This window comes from Atheta coriaria, unplaced genomic scaffold, assembly GCF_025399875.1.
Source record: "Atheta coriaria isolate IRGN ID8LTWV9N9 unplaced genomic scaffold, Caltech_Dcor_3.1 hic_scaffold_44_pilon, whole genome shotgun sequence".
Classification (NCBI taxonomy): Eukaryota; Metazoa; Arthropoda; class Insecta; order Coleoptera; family Staphylinidae; genus Dalotia; species Dalotia coriaria.
In genome coordinates this window covers 137,373-156,490 of record NW_027045486.1, presented here as the reverse complement: position 1 = coordinate 156,490, position 19,118 = coordinate 137,373, and the positions used below count along the sequence as shown (strand labels likewise).

The 19,118-nt window shown below is 32.4% G+C and overlaps 6 protein-coding genes across 11 annotated transcripts; 3 read left to right on the top strand and 3 right to left on the bottom strand.

Annotated features, from left to right (window-relative positions):
• The first annotated feature begins 880 nt into the window (after positions 1 to 880).
• Positions 881 to 3,423, top strand: LOC135802685 (uncharacterized). The gene is made up of 4 exons (XM_065316302.1): positions 881 to 916; positions 971 to 1,798; positions 1,876 to 2,294; positions 2,376 to 3,423. The coding sequence occupies exons 1-4, from the start codon at positions 881 to 883 to the stop codon at positions 3,157 to 3,159; spliced, it is 2,067 nt and encodes a 688-aa protein (XP_065172374.1). The 3' UTR covers positions 3,160 to 3,423.
• A 129-nt stretch (positions 3,424 to 3,552) lies between these two features.
• Positions 3,553 to 10,156, top strand: LOC135802659 (uncharacterized). Of its 2 annotated transcripts, XM_065316272.1 has the most exons (9): positions 3,553 to 4,383; positions 4,444 to 7,146; positions 7,373 to 7,518; positions 7,579 to 8,287; positions 8,346 to 8,500; positions 8,554 to 8,767; positions 9,009 to 9,193; positions 9,252 to 9,599; positions 9,656 to 10,156. In XM_065316272.1, exons 1-9 carry the CDS (start codon positions 4,375 to 4,377, stop codon positions 9,990 to 9,992), a joined length of 4,806 nt encoding a protein of 1,601 aa, XP_065172344.1. In that variant the 5' UTR covers positions 3,553 to 4,374; the 3' UTR covers positions 9,993 to 10,156. The 2 variants fall into 2 exon arrangements, with proteins under 2 accessions (XP_065172344.1, XP_065172345.1); XM_065316273.1 differs by lacking the exons at positions 9,009 to 9,193; positions 9,656 to 10,156 and having other exon boundaries at positions 9,252 to 9,388.
• LOC135802660 (uncharacterized) lies at positions 9,080 to 11,187 on the bottom strand. 3 transcript variants are annotated; one of them, XR_010550595.1, is made up of 6 exons: positions 11,019 to 11,187; positions 10,747 to 10,963; positions 10,620 to 10,689; positions 10,325 to 10,490; positions 9,265 to 10,272; positions 9,080 to 9,207 (listed from the first exon to the last, which is right to left on the bottom strand). XR_010550595.1 is itself a non-coding variant. In XM_065316274.1 (6 exons), exons 1-5 carry the CDS (start codon positions 11,165 to 11,167, stop codon positions 10,150 to 10,152), a joined length of 801 nt encoding a protein of 266 aa, XP_065172346.1. In that variant the 5' UTR covers positions 11,168 to 11,187; the 3' UTR covers positions 9,227 to 9,328; positions 10,125 to 10,149. The 3 variants fall into 3 exon arrangements, 2 of the variants coding, with proteins under 2 accessions (XP_065172346.1, XP_065172347.1); XM_065316274.1 differs by lacking the exon at positions 9,080 to 9,207 and having other exon boundaries at positions 9,227 to 9,328; positions 10,125 to 10,272; positions 10,544 to 10,689; XM_065316275.1 differs by lacking the exon at positions 9,080 to 9,207 and adding an exon at positions 10,544 to 10,559 and having other exon boundaries at positions 9,751 to 10,272.
• Positions 11,188 to 11,324: 137 nt separating this feature from the next.
• On the bottom strand, positions 11,325 to 14,169 carry LOC135802684 (uncharacterized). Its single transcript, XM_065316301.1, has 3 exons — positions 13,860 to 14,169; positions 13,630 to 13,657; positions 11,325 to 13,559 (listed from the first exon to the last, which is right to left on the bottom strand). The coding sequence occupies exons 1-3, from the start codon at positions 13,862 to 13,864 to the stop codon at positions 11,325 to 11,327; spliced, it is 2,268 nt and encodes a 755-aa protein (XP_065172373.1). The 5' UTR covers positions 13,865 to 14,169.
• Positions 14,170 to 14,782: 613 nt separating this feature from the next.
• On the top strand, positions 14,783 to 18,992 carry LOC135802649 (luciferin 4-monooxygenase-like). 3 transcript variants are annotated; one of them, XR_010550594.1, is made up of 6 exons: positions 14,870 to 14,996; positions 15,053 to 15,186; positions 15,250 to 15,948; positions 16,003 to 16,260; positions 16,313 to 17,522; positions 18,241 to 18,992. XR_010550594.1 is itself a non-coding variant. In XM_065316258.1 (5 exons), the coding sequence occupies exons 1-5, from the start codon at positions 14,990 to 14,992 to the stop codon at positions 16,832 to 16,834; spliced, it is 1,620 nt and encodes a 539-aa protein (XP_065172330.1). In that variant the 5' UTR covers positions 14,783 to 14,989; the 3' UTR covers positions 16,835 to 17,971. The 3 variants fall into 3 exon arrangements, 1 of the variants encoding a protein (XP_065172330.1); XR_010550593.1 differs by lacking the exon at positions 18,241 to 18,992 and adding an exon at positions 17,582 to 17,971; XM_065316258.1 differs by lacking the exon at positions 18,241 to 18,992 and having other exon boundaries at positions 14,783 to 14,996; positions 16,313 to 17,971.
• On the bottom strand, positions 16,890 to 18,878 carry LOC135802651 (uncharacterized). Its single transcript, XM_065316260.1, has 2 exons — positions 18,737 to 18,878; positions 16,890 to 18,670 (listed from the first exon to the last, which is right to left on the bottom strand). The coding sequence occupies exons 1-2, from the start codon at positions 18,787 to 18,789 to the stop codon at positions 17,233 to 17,235; spliced, it is 1,491 nt and encodes a 496-aa protein (XP_065172332.1). The 5' UTR covers positions 18,790 to 18,878; the 3' UTR covers positions 16,890 to 17,232.
• Positions 18,993 to 19,118: the final 126 nt, after the last annotated feature.

The following is a 19,118-nucleotide window of genomic DNA, read 5'->3' as shown; positions in this document are numbered from 1 at the left end:
TGTTAATGACTCAATTGATTGACTGCTCGCTCAATCAAATCTCGTCTGTAATGCCCTCGTTTAGCCACTTGTTACTTAATACAGTGGAATCCCGGTAATCGGGACCCGGCTTGATCCGGCACATCTTGTAATCCGACATAGTTATACGCTATATGTTTGTACTTTAGGATTTGTAATTTGTCGGATTACAAGGTATTTTTTTGTAAAAAATTCCGGACTGTAAGGGGTCTTAGGCACTTTTCCATAATCCAACAACTTTGCCCATCCGACACTGCCCTGCTAAGTAATTGTCGGATTACCGGGATTCCACTGTATACTATTATATATAGTATTAATTACCGACGTTTAAAAACGGTTGGCAACGTGATGCTTACGTTATTTTTTCTACTTTCACTTTATTTCCACTTTACGTTTCTGTATTTGAACTTTTGTATTTTAAATTTTCATAATTTGCTCGGACATTACTAGAAAATGCAAGTTATTAATAAGGGGAGTGGGTTTGATTTTCGGCGCGCGGTGTCCTAGGTGGCCTTGTACTGCGGACAAATCTGTAGGCGCAAGTTCTCTACGTCACTAAAAAAGGCTGTACGTGACTAAAGTACCATTTTTTGGGTCAGAAAATCCAAACAAAAAGTGGCACTTTTGCGCGCTTAAATAAATTATTGGAACTAACTATTACAGAAATACATAAATATTCTGCTTCTTGGAGAAACAAGCACTGGAAAGTCAACATTCATCAATTCATTCGTCAATTATTTACATTTTCCATCTCTAAAAGATGCAATAAACCATCCCGAGCTGACATGTATCATTCCGGCAAAGTTTAGTATCACTACGGAGGATGGTGATACACAGGAAGTGCATTTCAAAAAAGACGATAATGAGAACGATCAATTGGGAAGATCGTCGACTCAACGTATTATTATACAAGTCATAAAAAAATAATGTTCTATTATAATATATTTTACAGGTACTAAGTCTTATGTTTTTTCCTTTTGAAACAAAACTGATCCGTATCATAGACACACCCGGAATAAACGATACACAAGGTGCAATTATTAAGGATCGTGACAATTTCCAGAATATTCTTGATTATATTGGACAGTTGTCAAATCTGCACGCTATTTGCTTTCTGATGAAGCCAGATGTAACAGCGATTACAGCCGTATTTAGATATTGTCTCGCTGAGCTCTTATCACGATTAAATCGATCTGCTGCCAACAATATCATATTTCTCTTTACACGCACGCGCAGTACTGATTATCGTGCACCGGAAACGATTAACTGTTTGAAAAAGCTTTTAGACGAAATAGCCAAAAAGGAAGGTGTGACTATACCACTGCGCTACAAAACAACTGATCATAGAAACTGTTTTTTCTTTGAGAATGAAGGATTTAAATATCTTATTGCAAGACAGCAGGGTCTTCAAATGCTGAACCCGGAACAACATGAGAAAAGTTGGGAAGTCTCATACAATTCGACCTGGGACCTTATAAAGTATATCGTGGGAGATGAAAAACATCCATCGTTGCCACCGCATGATGTTCAACAGACTGTTTCGGTTAACTGTGCGCGTCAATTGATCTTAGAATTGGCCAAACCATTGGCCGATCTTAGCGATCTAACGGAAGACAACGTCCACGCACTCCAGGTTCATATTGAAAAGATTAAAAAGGAAAACATTACAGCAGAAGAACTCAAACAAAAATTGTACATACCCTTTGTAAGTTTGGATGTCAAGAACCTAGAACAAGCTGTAACAGTTTGTACTGCACTCAAATGTTCAGAGATCTATATGGTAGGAGCTCATATGACTTACAAAAAAAAAATCCCCCATAGAGCTTCGAGTATATGCAATAAATATTATTTTTTAAGGTGGGAGACATTAAAAAAAAACATTACAAGGAAAGATGCCACAATCCCTGTTATTTAGAAGGAGTTTCAGCGGACATAATAGGTGATCCAATATTGATGGGATGTGCAGCAATGAATGGCAACAACTGCAAGGAATGTGGATGCCATTACTCATTGCACATGCATGTCTATTATGAAACAACAACTGTCGAGACAAAGATTAAAAATGAAACGGTAGTGTGGAAGCTTGCCACTCAAGAGGACGTAATTAAAGCGCAACGTAATCAAATCTGTTTGTTGGAAAAGCGTAAAGCAGAGTACATGAACGAACACAAAGAAATTACCACGGCATTAGCAACCTTTTCATTCTTTCTATGTAACAATTCTATATGTCCAATTAATGATGCTTATGAAGATTATTTAAATGTTTTAATTCAGAAGTAAGAACCTACTATCATACATACTCATTAAGACGTACAGAGCCTGTTAATTATTATAACCAAATTATGCATTGCTTTTAGTGCGAAGAGAAAAGATTCATTGGAGAGCAGCATAGTGGATCGCTACGAGTCACTAAAAAAAGAATACATCGAAGAGAAACGTCAAATTACCGAAGCAGCCAAATTGGCGAAGGCACAGAATATCACACATGTCAATTCAAATCAGATTCTGAAAACCTACAAACGCCTGATTAATTTGTCACATTCGGGAAAAACAATTAATAAACTACACAAAATATTCAAACAGGGCAGACACAACGAACAGATTAAGAATATGCAATACGTACACACCAAAATATTTCAAACACCAATTCCATCTGCTGTAAAAATAATGCCAAAAAAGCAGAAATCAGAAAACCCAGAAACTGCAGAAAATGCTATGAACGTAGGGCAAGATACAAAAAATACCGCACAACTACCGATTGAATATGACAATGATATCACATTAAACGAAAAAAATCAACTTATTCCGATGGAAGATATAAAAAATGAATTATGTCAAATAGCGTATACCGATTTTACAGCTCAAGGGGAGGTACTTAATGACAAAAACAGTTTGTCGGTGATAGATTCAAATTCACGCGGGGGCGAAACAAAATCGGATAATACCGAGAACTCAAACGATGAAATTAGTTTAAGTGATATGCAACAGTACTCGTATATTGCTAAGCGACGAGTTCAAGTGCAAGATGAGCCACCGAAACTAAAATTCATATGGGAGTGGTTAAAGACTAAGCTCCATTATTTCATCCCTGAGAGCTGGATCACTACAACTGTTAAAACTGACACAAAAAATATTCATTAAATTTTATATTTGGCAAATAATCTTAAAATACTAAGTAACAAAATTTATTGTATTGTAGTTGTAGTATTGTATATAAGTTTTAATCAAATTTCTGTTTCCCAAATAGAAATCATCTTTTCAATAGCACCTTGATTTGAAAACAAGATAAGAACCCTCAATTATTTGCCAACATTATTATCATTATAATTCTTTAAAATTGATTTATTTACACTGTACATGAGAATGTACCTAAGCGTTAACACAAATAAACTAAATTGTGAGTGATTCTCTGGAATTTCATCACTTGAATATTGTTTTAAAACGTCGTTTAACTTAAAACAGCAAGATAATTTCTCATATATGCGATAACAAAATTAATCTTGATTTCATCCAAATCGAAATTTGGCCTTGATTTCCATTTCGACCGAAATCTGAATCGAAACCAACACTTCAATATCCAATTATAAATTTAAAACGTACAACTTTAATGCACTGATCCTTATCAATATTCATGCCTTAGCAATTCAATTACATTCAATCAAATATCTATTTCAAAATTTTACAATAAGTGTAATAGAGGTAGTAAACATTAGAAAAATAAGGAATTGTGGTATGGTAACAGAGAATTAAAGACAAGCACAGATGTTGGCAATAACAATTAATCTCGTTTTTTACTTAGTTCAGCTGAATGGCGAAACCAAAACTACACCGAAATCCGTTATTTTAAATTCAAACCATAACCAAATGTTCATTGTTGACAGATAGCCCAAATTTCCATGTTATTATCATTTAACTCAGAAAGTGAAATAGTTACACACGTATTGCATTTGCACTGCAGCACAATAAAAAAGATAAAACCCAAAAAATACAGGTTTCTAAGAAATGAAAGTGTGAAATCATTTTAGATCATAGACACCTGTAAAAATAAAAATCCTTATCTTATTACGCTTATAAATAAACACACTAAGCACTTCTATAAATATTAAGATAGGTGCCATTCGCAGTTTGCGGTTTTGTTTATCAAAAATATCTGTTCTGTGTCCAGCTCAGCCGCTAGATTTGATTCAAAGCTCTCCTTATATAGCCCCGGCGGGAACGGATGTGGCATATAACGCCTCCTGATTACACCATATTATAAAACAACTGCAATTTGCTACATTTCCAAGTTCAGTTGTAAGTGAAGTCACGCGAATGAAGTTCATAGTTAGCAGCATTTAACATATTAACTACGAAACAATGGATGAGGTATGTTTTAAATTAAACTCGTTATTTAATCATAATTAAAATTAAAAATATTAATTTAAGGAAAAAATCGATGAATTAATTACTGCAATACAAACCGCAATTAATAGTTCTATCGAGACTAAATCCGATATTAAGAAAGATGAAATTAAAACAATTTTGAATAAATATGATCATGATTTAAAAGTGAAATTAGTTTCAAATGCATTGAAAAAACACCAAACACAACCAAAAACAAAAGCACAAGACCCAAAACTTCAAAACGAAATTGATGAAATGAGTGGCAAAATAACTAAATTATTAAAAGATATTTTATTCAACCTCAAACCTCCTGAATCACTACCGTATTTTATGGAACAGATAAACAAAATTTTGGAATATTCGAAACGTCCAACAGATAATATTTTATTGTTTCGCCTTAAAGAAGTTATATTTTATATAAATGATTTCCAAAAAACGTATAAAGATGAATTTCCATGGGGTGAATTAGTGATTTATATGCAACAATACATAAAATACTTTACATCAAATGAAAAAATGCATATGTTACAATTAACATATATATCAAAATCAAATTTAATGCAATATATTGGGTTGATGAAAAGTTTCATTGACAATATTGCATCAGGAGAAAATGAATGCAATCCAAACAATGAAAATGTTTTGAAACATTTAGATCAGAATTATTATATTATTCGAACTATTTACATTCTCGAAAGGATGTCCAAATATTTATTTACGAAGGATGCTGGAACACTTAGTGGTTTAAGGATTTTACAAGTGGTTGGTGAAGGTTTCAAAAACACCGTAGGATCTGCAAATTTTTCATCTGATTTAAGAGAGCGAATTACTAAAGAAAATGTTGGAAATAAAGCTATTGTTGATTGGTTAACAAAACTGAACAAATCAGTTGAACAAGTAGGAACAGAATTAACTACCTATTTTCTGGATAGAACCAGTAAACTAAGAGATAAAATTTGCCATTTAATCAGTGTCCCTGAAATAAAAGAAATTGAAGGTTTAGTACGCAGTATTCTAAAGAACCTGCGAAGCATTTTATTCAATTGGGGCGTGAACGGGTACAGAGGCGGAATTGTTGATTCAATATGTGATCAGTTAAAGAAGCTAAATGATATTGATTTGGATACGTTGGAACTGCCGTTTTGGTTTACCAAACAACATGTTAAAATTGATTTGAGTACATTAAAGCGCCAAATTGTTTCGTATTTATATGATTTCGTACAACCTATCTGGGAGATGGAACCTGAACCAAGTGAAAAAGAGTTAAACACTCAACTTTGGGAGTTGGAAGATATTTGTGAAAAATATGGAAAAAAAGGAAAAAGAAAAAGTCAAACAAGTTATGAGAATTGCATTGATATGCTGAAAGCAAGTTTGAAAACTAATAATATGAAAGAAATTGAAATGTTGCTTTTAATAGCATTGAATTATATAAGTGAAGTACAAAACAACTTAACGCCCAATTATAATTGGTATAAAGACGAACATCAATTTCTTACCGGAAGATCATTGAGAAATCATCTGGCTCATGGTGATGCGATAGTAGAATTGTTGAATATTAATGAAGAAGAAGCAGTCAGGAAGACTGCAGAACTTTTAATTGAACCAAATGCCAACGACAACTATAGAGAGGAAGCTAAAATATTGTCTATTGATGAAAGAAGGAACAGAACTAACATGATAATTGAAAAGATGCAGGAATGGAATAAGTTGTCTAAAATTATAATTCAAGGCAAGTTGCATGAAGTAATGGAAATAACTGACGAACTGGACCAAGATTGGATAAATTCAAAGAATTATACAGAATATAATGAGCTACAATTAGCTGCACAAAATGTAACTGATGATAATTTGAAAGTATTTGAATTTATATTTGAGAGAAACCCCAAATTATTATTCGAAAATTATGAAATAGGATTTTCAATTGATGAAATTGCTTCAGTTATCGGCAACTATAATATTATTAAGCGTATTTTTGAAATTAAAATTTGTAGTTTTTTGCTAGAAAATGGATGTGTACAGAATACTTCTACAGAAACAGCATTTGAACTAAAAAAATTTGATATTAATAATATTGAACAACTAATGGCACTAGTATCGACGAAATTGATACCAAGTGAAATCCCAAAAAGTAATTGGTGGGATTTATGTTATTATGGAATTTGTTGTGATAACACATTGCCATTCGAAATAATAACAAATATATTTTATTACGAATTGCTTGATACTCATCAAGATAGATGTGGTAATTCTTATTTTGATATTGCTACAAAACACAATGCTTCAAATGTGATGGAATATTTAAACAGAATTGGCATAAATTTAAATGGTGTTAACAGCGATCAAACAGCTTCTCCTTTTTTGAGTCATCCATTGGAAGACACAGATATTCAGCAAATGGAACTTATCACTGATACTACCAATAAAGCGGAAAAATGCATTCAAACATTACTCGGTGAGCAGTATGATGCAGAACAACCTGAGGTGTGGAAAATTATTGCTTCCACGGATATTAATAATGTGAAAGTATGTGTGGACGAAAAGAATTTACTTGTTGTATACTGTTTCAAGAAAAACCCAAAATGCTTCCATCTTGCTATTATGAAAACGGACAAGGACGTGACAAAGAATATGGATGACATAAGGGCTCCGTATTTATTAAATCCATATAATTATTATGATGAAGAAGGAGGAGAAGACTTCCCTCTTCGTATTAGAATTTACCTTGAGAAAGTAATAGATTTGGTAAGTTTTGATAAGTGTACATACATATTTTTTATACATCATTTTCCGCGTAGATTTTATTTTGAAAGTAAATTATATTGTTACGACCTCCTTGGTAATGGTAGTTTATGCAAAATCCATTATTATTACACTTTATTTTGATTTAAAATGTGGCAAACACTTTGGAACAATTTTATGCTAATAATGCCCTTCAGGATTTACATTTAACTAAAATTGGTTATTTTAGATCATAAGTAATGTCTCCACACGACCTGAAAATTTCAAAGCTGCCTTTAAAACTTTGCGCGAGTGGCCAAAACTCGACTGCATTTTGAAGAAGGCAGTACAAGCGCTGGAAAATAATTCTGAGAATGTAGTACAATTTTGGGCAATGTATGTAGTGTAGTTTATTTCTTATAACATTCCTTTATATCAATTAATTTTCAATTTTAGTTCATTGACAACAAGGTATATCTCAGAAAAATTTGTTTATAAAAATAATAAAATTGTGGTAAAATTGATTGATTTAGTAATGCATGGATTGATTAACTATCTTAAGGAAAAACCAATTATTAATGAATACATAAAATTATTCATAACTATCTTTACTTGTGACGAAGAACACAAGTATCAATCCAAGATGATTAATGAAATTGGTGTTAAATTAAAATCAGTAAATTTTAATGTTGCTGATAATAAGATGGAATATATACTAGAAGAGTTTAAACAGCAATTAAACGTGCAACCAATTCAAACGAAAAGACAATCGAAGAGTAATGTTGATCCTGTTGATATGTTAGTAGAATTGTTGACACGACACAAAGATAATACAAGTTCTAATTCGCGGATTGATGGTTTTGATAACGAAACTAAGAACACCCAAGAAGGACCCTCTCTTTTATCTGAGATTATCGCAAACGGCGATGTTATTCAATTAAACACGTTTTTACAAAATCAATTGGAAATCTTGTCTACAAGTCGATTTACAGATGGCAAAAACAGTTTACACCTAGCGATGGACAGCAACACTCCAGAAATGATTCAAACAATTTATGAAAAGTTCCCACATTTAACGATGGTATGTGATGACAATAAAGAAACTCCTATAGATATTGCATTTCAACAAGGAAATGATGAAGTAATTGAAACAACATTTAGGCTTGTGAGGGTTTTGTATAAATTTTTGTAACAATAACCGATAAATAACTATATTATTCCAGATTATACGTGATTATCGCTTACGTTCTGAGCCGTTAAAAGCTGTTTTTTATAAAGCAGTGTATTATGAGTGGGCTGCAACCAGATGTGCATTAACACAATCCTTAAATGCAATTAAGGATCATAGCGAAGACAATATTGTTTTGTATTTTACAATGTATGAATACTTGACAAATTAAATGAAAATTTACTGATTGATTACTGTTGTAGGAGATTCATAAATCGACTATATTTTAAAAGAAGTTCAGGGGAAAACGAAGACGATGCTTTGAAAATATTTGGTATGGTGAAGAATTTAATTGTTTCGAAATCTGAGGAAAACCCTATTATTGTGGAATGCCTTGGAATATTAGTGCAAACCTTCAACAAGTATGAAACGTGTAAAATTATGATTAAAGAAGCATTTACATCTATATCAGAAGTCGTAAGTATTCGCTATAATTAACTTGGCTTAACTCTTGGTAACAACAAAATGCAGTCACATTGTTTGCAACTTTGCTATTCACTTACTTTGGATTTGTTTGCATTCGTTTTTTGATTACGCCAAATGTTTCTTATATATAAATTTTTTGTTCCTCACTAGAGACCAGCGTCGTTATACAAAAACTACCTTCTAATAGTATTGCGAATTAATGATTTGTTTTTTAAAAAGTCATTGCTTTCAGGTTCATAATAAACCCGTGGTGTCATATATCTTTGACACTCTTCTTGAATTATTTAAAGTCTTTAAATTTGGTATTGGACTAAGTGGATATAAACTATTGCAGAGTCATGCATACGACGTAATGCAATATTTTTTGAATGATAATCCCGAAGATTCGCGTAATCTTAACTCTCCAATTTACGCACTGTAACTTATACTAACTGTAAATATATTGAGAAATTAGTAATAATTATATTTATTTTAGCAAATTACTTCACCGATGTCATAAATATGGTCCAAATATATCTGACTTAGTTCGGGAAACAATACCAGTGATCCTATCTGAAAAAAAGGACATGCTTAATTTATGTGCAGAAGTTTTTGTTTCGCTCTATATAACCAAAGAACATTTTGAGGAAATTCGAAGGGAGCAAAATACAACTGAACAAGGGAACATCATTGAGAAAATAATAAAATCACTGTTGATTAATATGCAAATCCAAGAATTAAAAGAGTTCCAAGAACATATTTCTGACGTCATACTTCTTTTATTAAAATCCGGTAATGGTCAAGGTGACATAAAAGAAAATTTTTGGGGTAAAATTCCAAAAAGGTATATATTTATTTTGGTATGAAACTAAAGATTATTACTAATTATCTTTATTTTAGCAAGTTATTATGTTTGGTATATGGTCCTAAGACATCTAATTCAGTTCAGCAAACAATAGAACAAATTTTATCAAAGAAAACTGATACAGCTACAATTTGGTTATGTGCGAAAGTTTTTATTACGATTTATATAACTTCGGAACATTTAATCAAAATACAAAACACAGAAAACAAAAGTAAACAGCTGCAGGTTATTGATAAAATAATACTAGAGCTTTTGTCAAAATGGGGCATCAAAAACACCGTAAAAAATGACTTCAAGGATCAAATTAAGAAGCGATTGCTTTGTCGAAATAACGATTACAGCGATTCTGAGCTGGACAATTATGATAACTAAATATGTACAGGGTATACTACTATGCAGGGTAATATTTGGTTGTGGCATTATTTAGTTGTTTGAATTATTTGAAATATATATGTAATCACCAAAAATCAATAATATTCTGTATCATTGTTAAAAAATACTTACATTTTATAAACTTTCCATCATCTTTTCAGTAATCATTTAGGTTTTTTTCTATTTTAGACTTAAGTTTCTTCTTCATAAAGTCTGAAATTTCCCATCCAATGAATTCGGATTCTAATGTGCTTCCTATTTTATCAACATCTTCAGGTACCTGTAGAATCTTTTGACTAATACCACCTAATTTCTCTGATTTAAATACTTACAATTTCAAGATTTTCGAGAAAATATTTTACGAACAACGTCGCACATATTTCTAATACAATAGAATTATCGCCAAATGCAGATAAAACAATCTGTAATCGAGCTTGTAGGGTGATCATATTAGCATCTGGTACCATCCAGTTATTCACACAAAAATAAATTAAATGTCTAAAACATTATTTGATTGTTATTGTTGTTCTCAGAGTAAAGCTAATTCATACAGTGCATAAAGTTGAACAGCAGAAACATCAACATGTACGTCAATCACAGATAATGCATGGCTTGATAATAACTCACATTTCCATTGAGGTAGTTGTGGTTTGTGAAAGTTTTCTAAAATATGCACTACTTGAGGATATAGAACAATCTAAAAGCAATTAAATTCAAAATCAAACAGTAGTTTTTTTAACCTATGTATACTCACTTGTTCTAACACAGAATTAAAAGCATCTATCAAATGGGACTTATAATTTTCCAATCTGTCACTGTAGAAGAAAATCTTTAAGAACAAAGTAATACATTCAACTTGGATGAACTCATCAGTGGAAAATTCATGAATTGTGTTCATAAACACAGTGTGAAATTTTTCCACTTGAATCTCAGAAATATCAACATCTTTCAAATATATTCTGGACAATTTACTAAAATTATTAGAACTAATAATATGTTAAATTGTAATGCAGTAACTGGTTATACCTTGCCCAATATTGGACCATTTTCTTATTAGGATATTTCTCCATAACATTCAATGTATTACTAAGAAACGTTTTTTTAACATAATAAGAACTGAATGCACAATTTGTCTCTTTCAACATATAAGACACAAACTGTTTAAAACCCTCCATTCGTATCAGACAATCATTTCTCACCTTCAAGAATAGTTGAAATCACTTTACCAAATGTCCGATTAAATTAAGCACAGCCACAGATTGCAATTCAAATGCAAGAACAACTGGTGATTGGCCATTCTTGTTACATGTGTTCATCAAATGTGGAAAAGTATCATAGATTTGTTTCACAATGTGGACCTGATTGACCACAATTTAAATTGCAACCTGTGTTGATGAGATATTTGACCACTTCAGTAGCTCCATAAGCACAAGCTATGTGAAGAAATGAAGTATTGGCTTTCCAAATGTTATCCAGTGTTTTGTAATAGTACAAATCTAATATCGATTGCAGTTGGACAGCGTTATTGCAACATATTGCATAATAGCAGAGGATCCATACATCATCTAGTGCTATTGTCTTTAACATCAAAGTTGAAGCAACACATCTTTCCAGATGATCTAAGCCTAGCTCATTTTTATCTCGTTTAAGTAGTGCCAGAATATGTTTCTCAGCGATGTGCTTAGCTATTTTATAATTTTTCACAAGTACGGCCAGAAATATTGGCGTATCACGGGTTTCTTGGCTTGGTTTAACATTAACCGTGTTCTTTTCTTTATCATAAATAAAATCGAATACTGCCACATCATCATTTTTGTTCTGTGCGGCACATTGCAAAGCATTTCGTCCATTTGAATCACGCCAATTTATCCATGCAGAATCAATCTTTTGAATATGGCGTTTGAGTTTATTCAAGTTACCTTCCATGATACATCCAAACACTTTGCAATATTTTTCCAAGCTGATTAATTTACTACTATCAATTTCTTCCATCCTTTTAACTGCTATTCGTTCAGTGATTTTCTGGATATTCCCCCGTTTGGCATTAACATCCATATGTAATTCTTCAGTAAGTAACTTTGCAGTGTCCCTGACCGCTATTTCTTCATTGAGACCCAATAACTCAACAATTGGATCTCCATGAGCAAGATGATTCCTAAGTTGTTGTCCAGTCAATGTCGGATATTTCTCCATGTACCACTTTCGATTAGTGTTTAATCTTTTTTGGTCTTCATTCAGATGATTCAAGATTAACATTAGCAACATTTCAATGATTCTGTACTCGTGATTGTATTCAAGAGCATCATGTAATTTTCTTAAACATTTATCAAATTGAATTAACTCAAACGTTTGAATTTGTTCGTTTATAGCAATAATTTCATACGGTTCTAATTCTGGATGGAATCTGCTTGGCTTCCTAAATTGTGTATCTTTGAACAGATTATAAATATTTGGTTTCAATTTCAAATTACAACAGCATGGTAATTCAATATTTTCAAAATTGTTTGATTTTATAATATTTAGGATCTTTATTTTAATTTCGGCTACGTAATTATATATAAATGAATCACATCTAACTTGAATCTTTTGTAAAAGATACTCGACTTCATCTATGAACTCAATAGAACAAACGGGAACGCCAGTCAAGTGCGAAATGCTGTCTCTAAGAGTAACTAGAGCTGTAATGCAAGGTTCACTTATATAGGATGTAATAAATTGTTTAAAAGTAGGTGAAATATTCGGTGTTGCATGAGTTTGTTTGAAACACTCACCAAGTATCTGCAATACCCTCAAATCTTCTAAAAAACTTGTCCTGAGAAAGATCCTAGAAATATTATTCTCAATCCTTACCAATACATATATATCTCGTATATTATTATAAGTCTCTTCAAAATGCAGCATTATACTTTCGTTCTCTTTCAAAACACTTTTCAGAGATTTTGGTCTTTTTGAATACACACATTCAATACCTGTTTTAAACAACCTAATAAAATCAATTAAATTCTTGACTGATATAAATCCTATTTGTAAGAAATGAATGTTTTCTTTTGAGGTAAAATATTTAATAAATTGCTGCATATAAAATATAAGTTTACCCCATAGCAGCTTTCTAACTTCTGCGATAAATCTCACTTCATTTGCTATAAATATAACTTGCTTAATATGATATAATAAGATTTGATTGGTTGGACCATTCCAGATCAGAATGACATCCATGTGTTTGATTAAGTATTTCAGAATGTTTTCATTTTCTTCTTTTGTAACAAGTTCTAGTTGAACAGCCGGAAAATAAAACCGGAAACTGAGTAGAGTTATGTGAAGAAATTTAGCTGTGCTATAAGTGATTGACATATTGTGTTCTCGTAAATACATTCCACCCATAGAGAGCAATTCGTCTTTTAAATCATTGTCAAAGGGTTCTAATAATTGGAGTATTTTGTCAGTGCGGTCTGTACAAATTGCTTCTATTAAGTTGCTTACCACTGCCAAATGTTCATCTGTTATATTGTTTGTATAACATGGCAGTAATCTTCTTATGGCAATAATTAGCTGATTACTATCTTGCATCTTAAAGAAAAATATAATTGATGGTAAAACAGTTCAGAAAAAAATCATTTATAAAAATTTGTAGGGTTACCTGATTATGCTTTATTCTTTTATTCAAACTGAAACAATAATTGAAAATAATTTTCAAAAGTTTGACAATCAACCATTACAAAAATAACACAAAAACAGAATTTGCTCAAATCTAACATATAACAAGAGAAAATGTGGTTAAAAATAAACTGATGCAATAATTAATTTTGGTTCAAATATTATCATTTTCTTTGCTACTAAATCACAAGCTTAATTAACTTTACCACATACCTCATCTTACTGCTGATTGTACCGTTGATTAATGTTGCATATTCGAATTAAGAAAATATTTTGTGATCACAGTACATTTCTAAAATTGAACACCAATATGAAGCAAAGTCTGTACAGTGTTTTTCACGGAAAGTATAACTCATGGATAATGAAATATAAACAAAACCACCACCATAGTATGGAGTATTTCATGTTTAAATTCAAACTACATTAAATGCAAATTCGTCCACTTATATGAACGTAGATCGGTTTTACTTGTTTCACATATTTTCAACACTTAGGGTTATGCTTATGTTATGCTCCCAAAAGTTTTTTATGCGTATCACGTTCAAACATAGTTCATATGACTCAAACTTAGTATTTTGCGCATGCTCGGTAAGTTCTTGTACTCATTTTGAAATTCCGAATTTCATTAGAGACAGTAATAAATAAATATATTCTTGTTTTTGATTTAGAACGTTATTAATATTTAGCCAATCATATTATACAAGTTAAGGTAATGAATTTGTTTAATATTATTGTTATTAAATGTTTGTAAGACACTTGATTGGATTTAATATGATTTTAATTGGTTTCCTGCACTATCAATCATTATGAAACAAGAAAGATCAACAAACTAAAAAAAAAACTGTGATATTGGTAAATGAAAACAATTTTCCACAAGGCATAAGATCGACATATAATCAAACCCTAAGAAAACAATAACAGAAATTTGAGGTAATTATCAATTTTAATTGATTTGTACATAAATTTGACTCTATTTACAAAAATACTTGATTCGTATTTTTAATGCTACAGGTTTTAAGTAGTTTTAATTCTAACATATATACGCCGAACGGCGTAGGAAAGAAATAAAGAAATAAACATTTTATAAACATTGTTATCGCTGAAATAACCTATTGTCACTGCCATATTAGAGGCCATATTACATAATACAATCAAATAAAATTTCACCTAGTAGTTTCTCCTTGCTAAAAAATAATAAACAATAATTGTTGTTTGTTTTCACCTAAACCATTTAAAAAAACTATCATTTCGCGTTATCATTAGAAAACATCGTAACTTTTATACTATATAAGCTGGTAACATCCCTCATTTGTTACAGTGGCCTAAAATAAAAAATAATTACAATGCAGAGTATACAATACTCCTGTTTTTCTATAAACATATATTAAAATTAGTTTATTTTTCAGACCAATATGTGTTCAACAACGAAACCAAGGAATTACACACAGGCGGAGTTCCCTTCACCTGTCCACCAGGCGGAATGGGAAAAGCCATCTTCGAGAATATGAAAAAACATGCTGCAGCCGGCCTCGTATCCCAGGTTAAACAATTTAATTTTCATTTTAATCGTGTGTAGAAACATAAAATAACAACATGTATTCAGATTGAAGGTGAAACAGGATTAGAAGAATCCTTCGAAACGTCCTTAAACAAATGCATAAAACTCGCATTGTACATGAGAGAACAAAACATTAAACCTGGCGATAAAATCTCAATGTGTTCTGAAAACACACTAAACAGTTCAGCGGTGCTTTTTGCTTCACTCTTCACTGGGGCCATTCTTGCTGCAACTGATCCAAGATTTTCAGCTGAGTATACCAAAGACCTGTTGGATTTGGTAGAACCTAAACTGATCTTTGTTTGTGAAGAATCCATTGATCGGATTGTGAATGCGATCAAGAACTGCACCTATAAAACAAAGATAGTGCCATTATACAAACATGATTCAATGGAAAATGCACCAAATATTTGCAGCAAGTACACCACAGAAGAAATAGAATCTTTTGAACCTATTTACGTGAAAGATTCGAGTACAATTGCTTCTATTCTATTCAGTAGTGGAACAACAGGGTTACCAAAAGCGTCTTGTTTGAGTCATAATGCATTGTTGACTGATTTTGGGCTAAATTATAGCACATTTACCAAATTTGACTTGCCACGTGTAAGAATTCTTGGCTTTGCATCACTTTTTTGGATTTCAGGCTTCAATTATATTGTTACCTGCTTTTACTTTGGTTTCACCAAAGTAATGTTTCGAAAATTCAATGCTGAAACAGTTTGGAACACTCTGGATAAATATGAAGTACCTACGAATAATATTTAGTTTAGAAAAATGGTTTAATAATATATGTTTCAGATTAATTTTGTTTTCTTATCACATATTCATGGGCCTTGTTCTCAATACTTGGAACATTCATTACCACATCTTAAGGCAGTGGTGATACTTTCTGGAACATTACCAACAGTGTATCATAATACTCTAAAAGAGAAACTAAAAAACGTTCCGATAATTACTGGTTACGGAATGACTGAAATTGGCGTCGTTGCTGTAAATAATGGAAGTTATGATCCTCCAAATCTATATACACCTCGCCCTAAAGGTAGTATCATCAGAGTAAGTACGTAATAGCAAGTTACAAAACAAAAATTTTATCTGTGTGTTTAAGATTGTTGATCCTGGTAATGAAACTCCATTAGATCTGAACCAGATTGGTGAGATTCGAATTAAAGGAGTTGGCCAATTAAATGGATACTACAAGGAGGACTCCAAAGATTGTTGGGATGCGCAAGGATTCTTCAAAACCGGTGATCTGGGTTATTTGAATGACGACTATCGATTGCATGTCGTTGATCGAATCAAGGAATTGATTAAATATGATAACTATAGAATAGCTCCGGCGAGTATTGAGAAGATTTTAAAGCAACACCCGGCTGTCTTGCTTGCTATTGTTGTTGGCTTATGCCCGGTAGAAGAACGCCATGAACAAGTGTTAGGGATCGTTGTACTTAAAAAGGGCTGTTGTGTGTCTGCAGATGAATTGCTCAGATTTGCCAATGAGCAATTGGATGAACTGCATCAGATTCGTGCGGGCATCAAGTTCATCGCAGAGAATGAAATTCCTTATACAGTCACCGGGAAGATTCATAGGATTAAATTGAGGCAGATGTATGAGTATTTAATTTTGTGACCGAATGCACCAAATAGTTTACTGTTAACCTAGAAATAAAAAAAATTTAAATCTGAACATTTCATTAGATTCATTAGTTTTAAATGCAAAGAAAAACAGTAAGTAATGCTGCAATACAAAGATAAAAATATAAAAAATAAACGCAATCACTTACTTGAAGTCATACAATAAAAATACCTTAGCATTGTAAAGTAAAGTAAACTAAAACACTTCATGATTTATAAAAAACTACTGAACAGTAATAAAAACAACGTAAAAAGTAATAGTGAGCTTTAAATATATCGAAAAAGTTAAACAACAAACTAACTGTAACATGTCTGAATAACCTCAAGATGAAAAGAAAGCATGTGAATCATGATTAACTTGTCTTCGAAACAGTAGCAAGTCTCATGAATATATTATACGCTAAAAATATGAATGCGAAAAAAACCAAGAGACTTCTTAGCTGCAAGCACACGTGGAATCGCGGAGGCTTTCACACTGGAACTCACTGTATCCTTACAAAAATTACTACACGTCAGGGCAGCCAACACATCTGATGGCTGTTTATAAAAATGCAATTCATAAAAAAATTTGCGCGACAGGGAAGTATCCTCCATCAACAACTTCACTGAAAAATTAACCCGCTGTGTTGCTATATCATTCCCCACAACAGCAATCGTCAATTGAAACAACTTCCCCTTAAATAGTAAGTAATGCGTGCGGCTGCCCTCAGTAGAATGAATATAAAACTCATATCCTTGGAAGTACTTCTTGTGTGTCTTTTGCAAATGTTCCAAGACTTTCATTCTTGGTATACTGGTGGGACATTCAGGACAATCAAACATTTCAAACGCGCAATTACCAGCCAGATGCTGAGCAATTCTAGACTCGCACATTACTTGAAGACAGTGTTTGTTTGGGCATTGAACGGAACGTTTTGGAATCATATTATCCGCATCCATGTCAAGATTCATCGGTTCTCTGCAAAACGGGCAGTTGACAATCTTCAGTTGACACTTACTGCAGACTGAGTGGCCATTTCTGCATTTGCGCGTTTTGAAAACAACGACTTCGAAACAAATCGGACATTCTTCAATGGTTGCCGTCGTTTCTTTCGCTGCTTGTATATTATTAAAGTGTATTTTCACCTCCAAACGCTCTTTTTTGTCTCTATTTATCGGTATCCCAATTGGTTTTGCTGCACCGGCGAAATAATCGTCGATTGAAATGGTTCTACCTTTGGCTTTATGATTATTCTTCCATTCAATGCAAAAATTGTCGTGTGAATAACGGTTGAATTCGGGTGAAGACATGCCATAACATTTGACAACCGTTAAACTGATTTTATCACGATTCACAGTTTTAATAAATAAAATAAAATCAGTATAACCAGATCTGAGGACGTGAATCTTGTCTGTTTTCAGAGGCACACTGATGGCAATCTTATCGAATACAGCATCATGTGAAGCAAATAATTTCTGATTGCAGTGTTGTTCTAAGAAGTGTTCGACAGTATAGTCTTTGTCAATGATGCCATTGCAGAATGTGCAAGTGAATGTTGGTGAACAGTTTTTGGAATGGGCAGTTGCTTCATCAAATGAGCCAATAAAGTGGCACTCATATGGACTTGTACATGGATACTCCAAAAATTCAAGCTGCTTTACCAGAGAATCATTTGCAACCAAGACTTTCGCTGGTGGATATGTTACAAAACACACAAAGCATAAATGTCTTCCCCTGCCTGGTGTAAACGCAACTGTACCCAGGTATGATTTACACTTGTGGCACAATATTTTTCTCTGTGGCATATCTAGTTGATTTATCCGCATTAGTTTCTTCGCTAACCAGTGCATTCTAATAAATTATTATAAAGATTGTAATTAGAAAATGTCTTGCAACCAAAAACAATTGAGAACCAACCTGCTTAATTTTTGTTGGGTGGAGTTGTCCATATTATTGGGATGACAATCCATTGTTTATGTTTAATAGTTGAATTAATGTCTTACAACAATTGTGAATGCACTTAACTGACGCACGTTACAAGATATAAAAGTGTGGCGCGAGTTGGGTAAAAACGGTTATAACCAGTTAAAACGGTTAGGGTAGATGTGCCCAAGGTTTTCAAGTTAACAAACCTTAAAAATAGTTTATATTAATAAAATGGTGTTGAAATATATATTTCTTGTTAATTTTTTATGCATTTTATCCTTAATAAGGTTGCAGAATGTTAAAAAGATTCATTTTCAAAATTGAAATAGCGATGTATAGGTAACCAAATATACACATGTTTGAAACTAGTGGT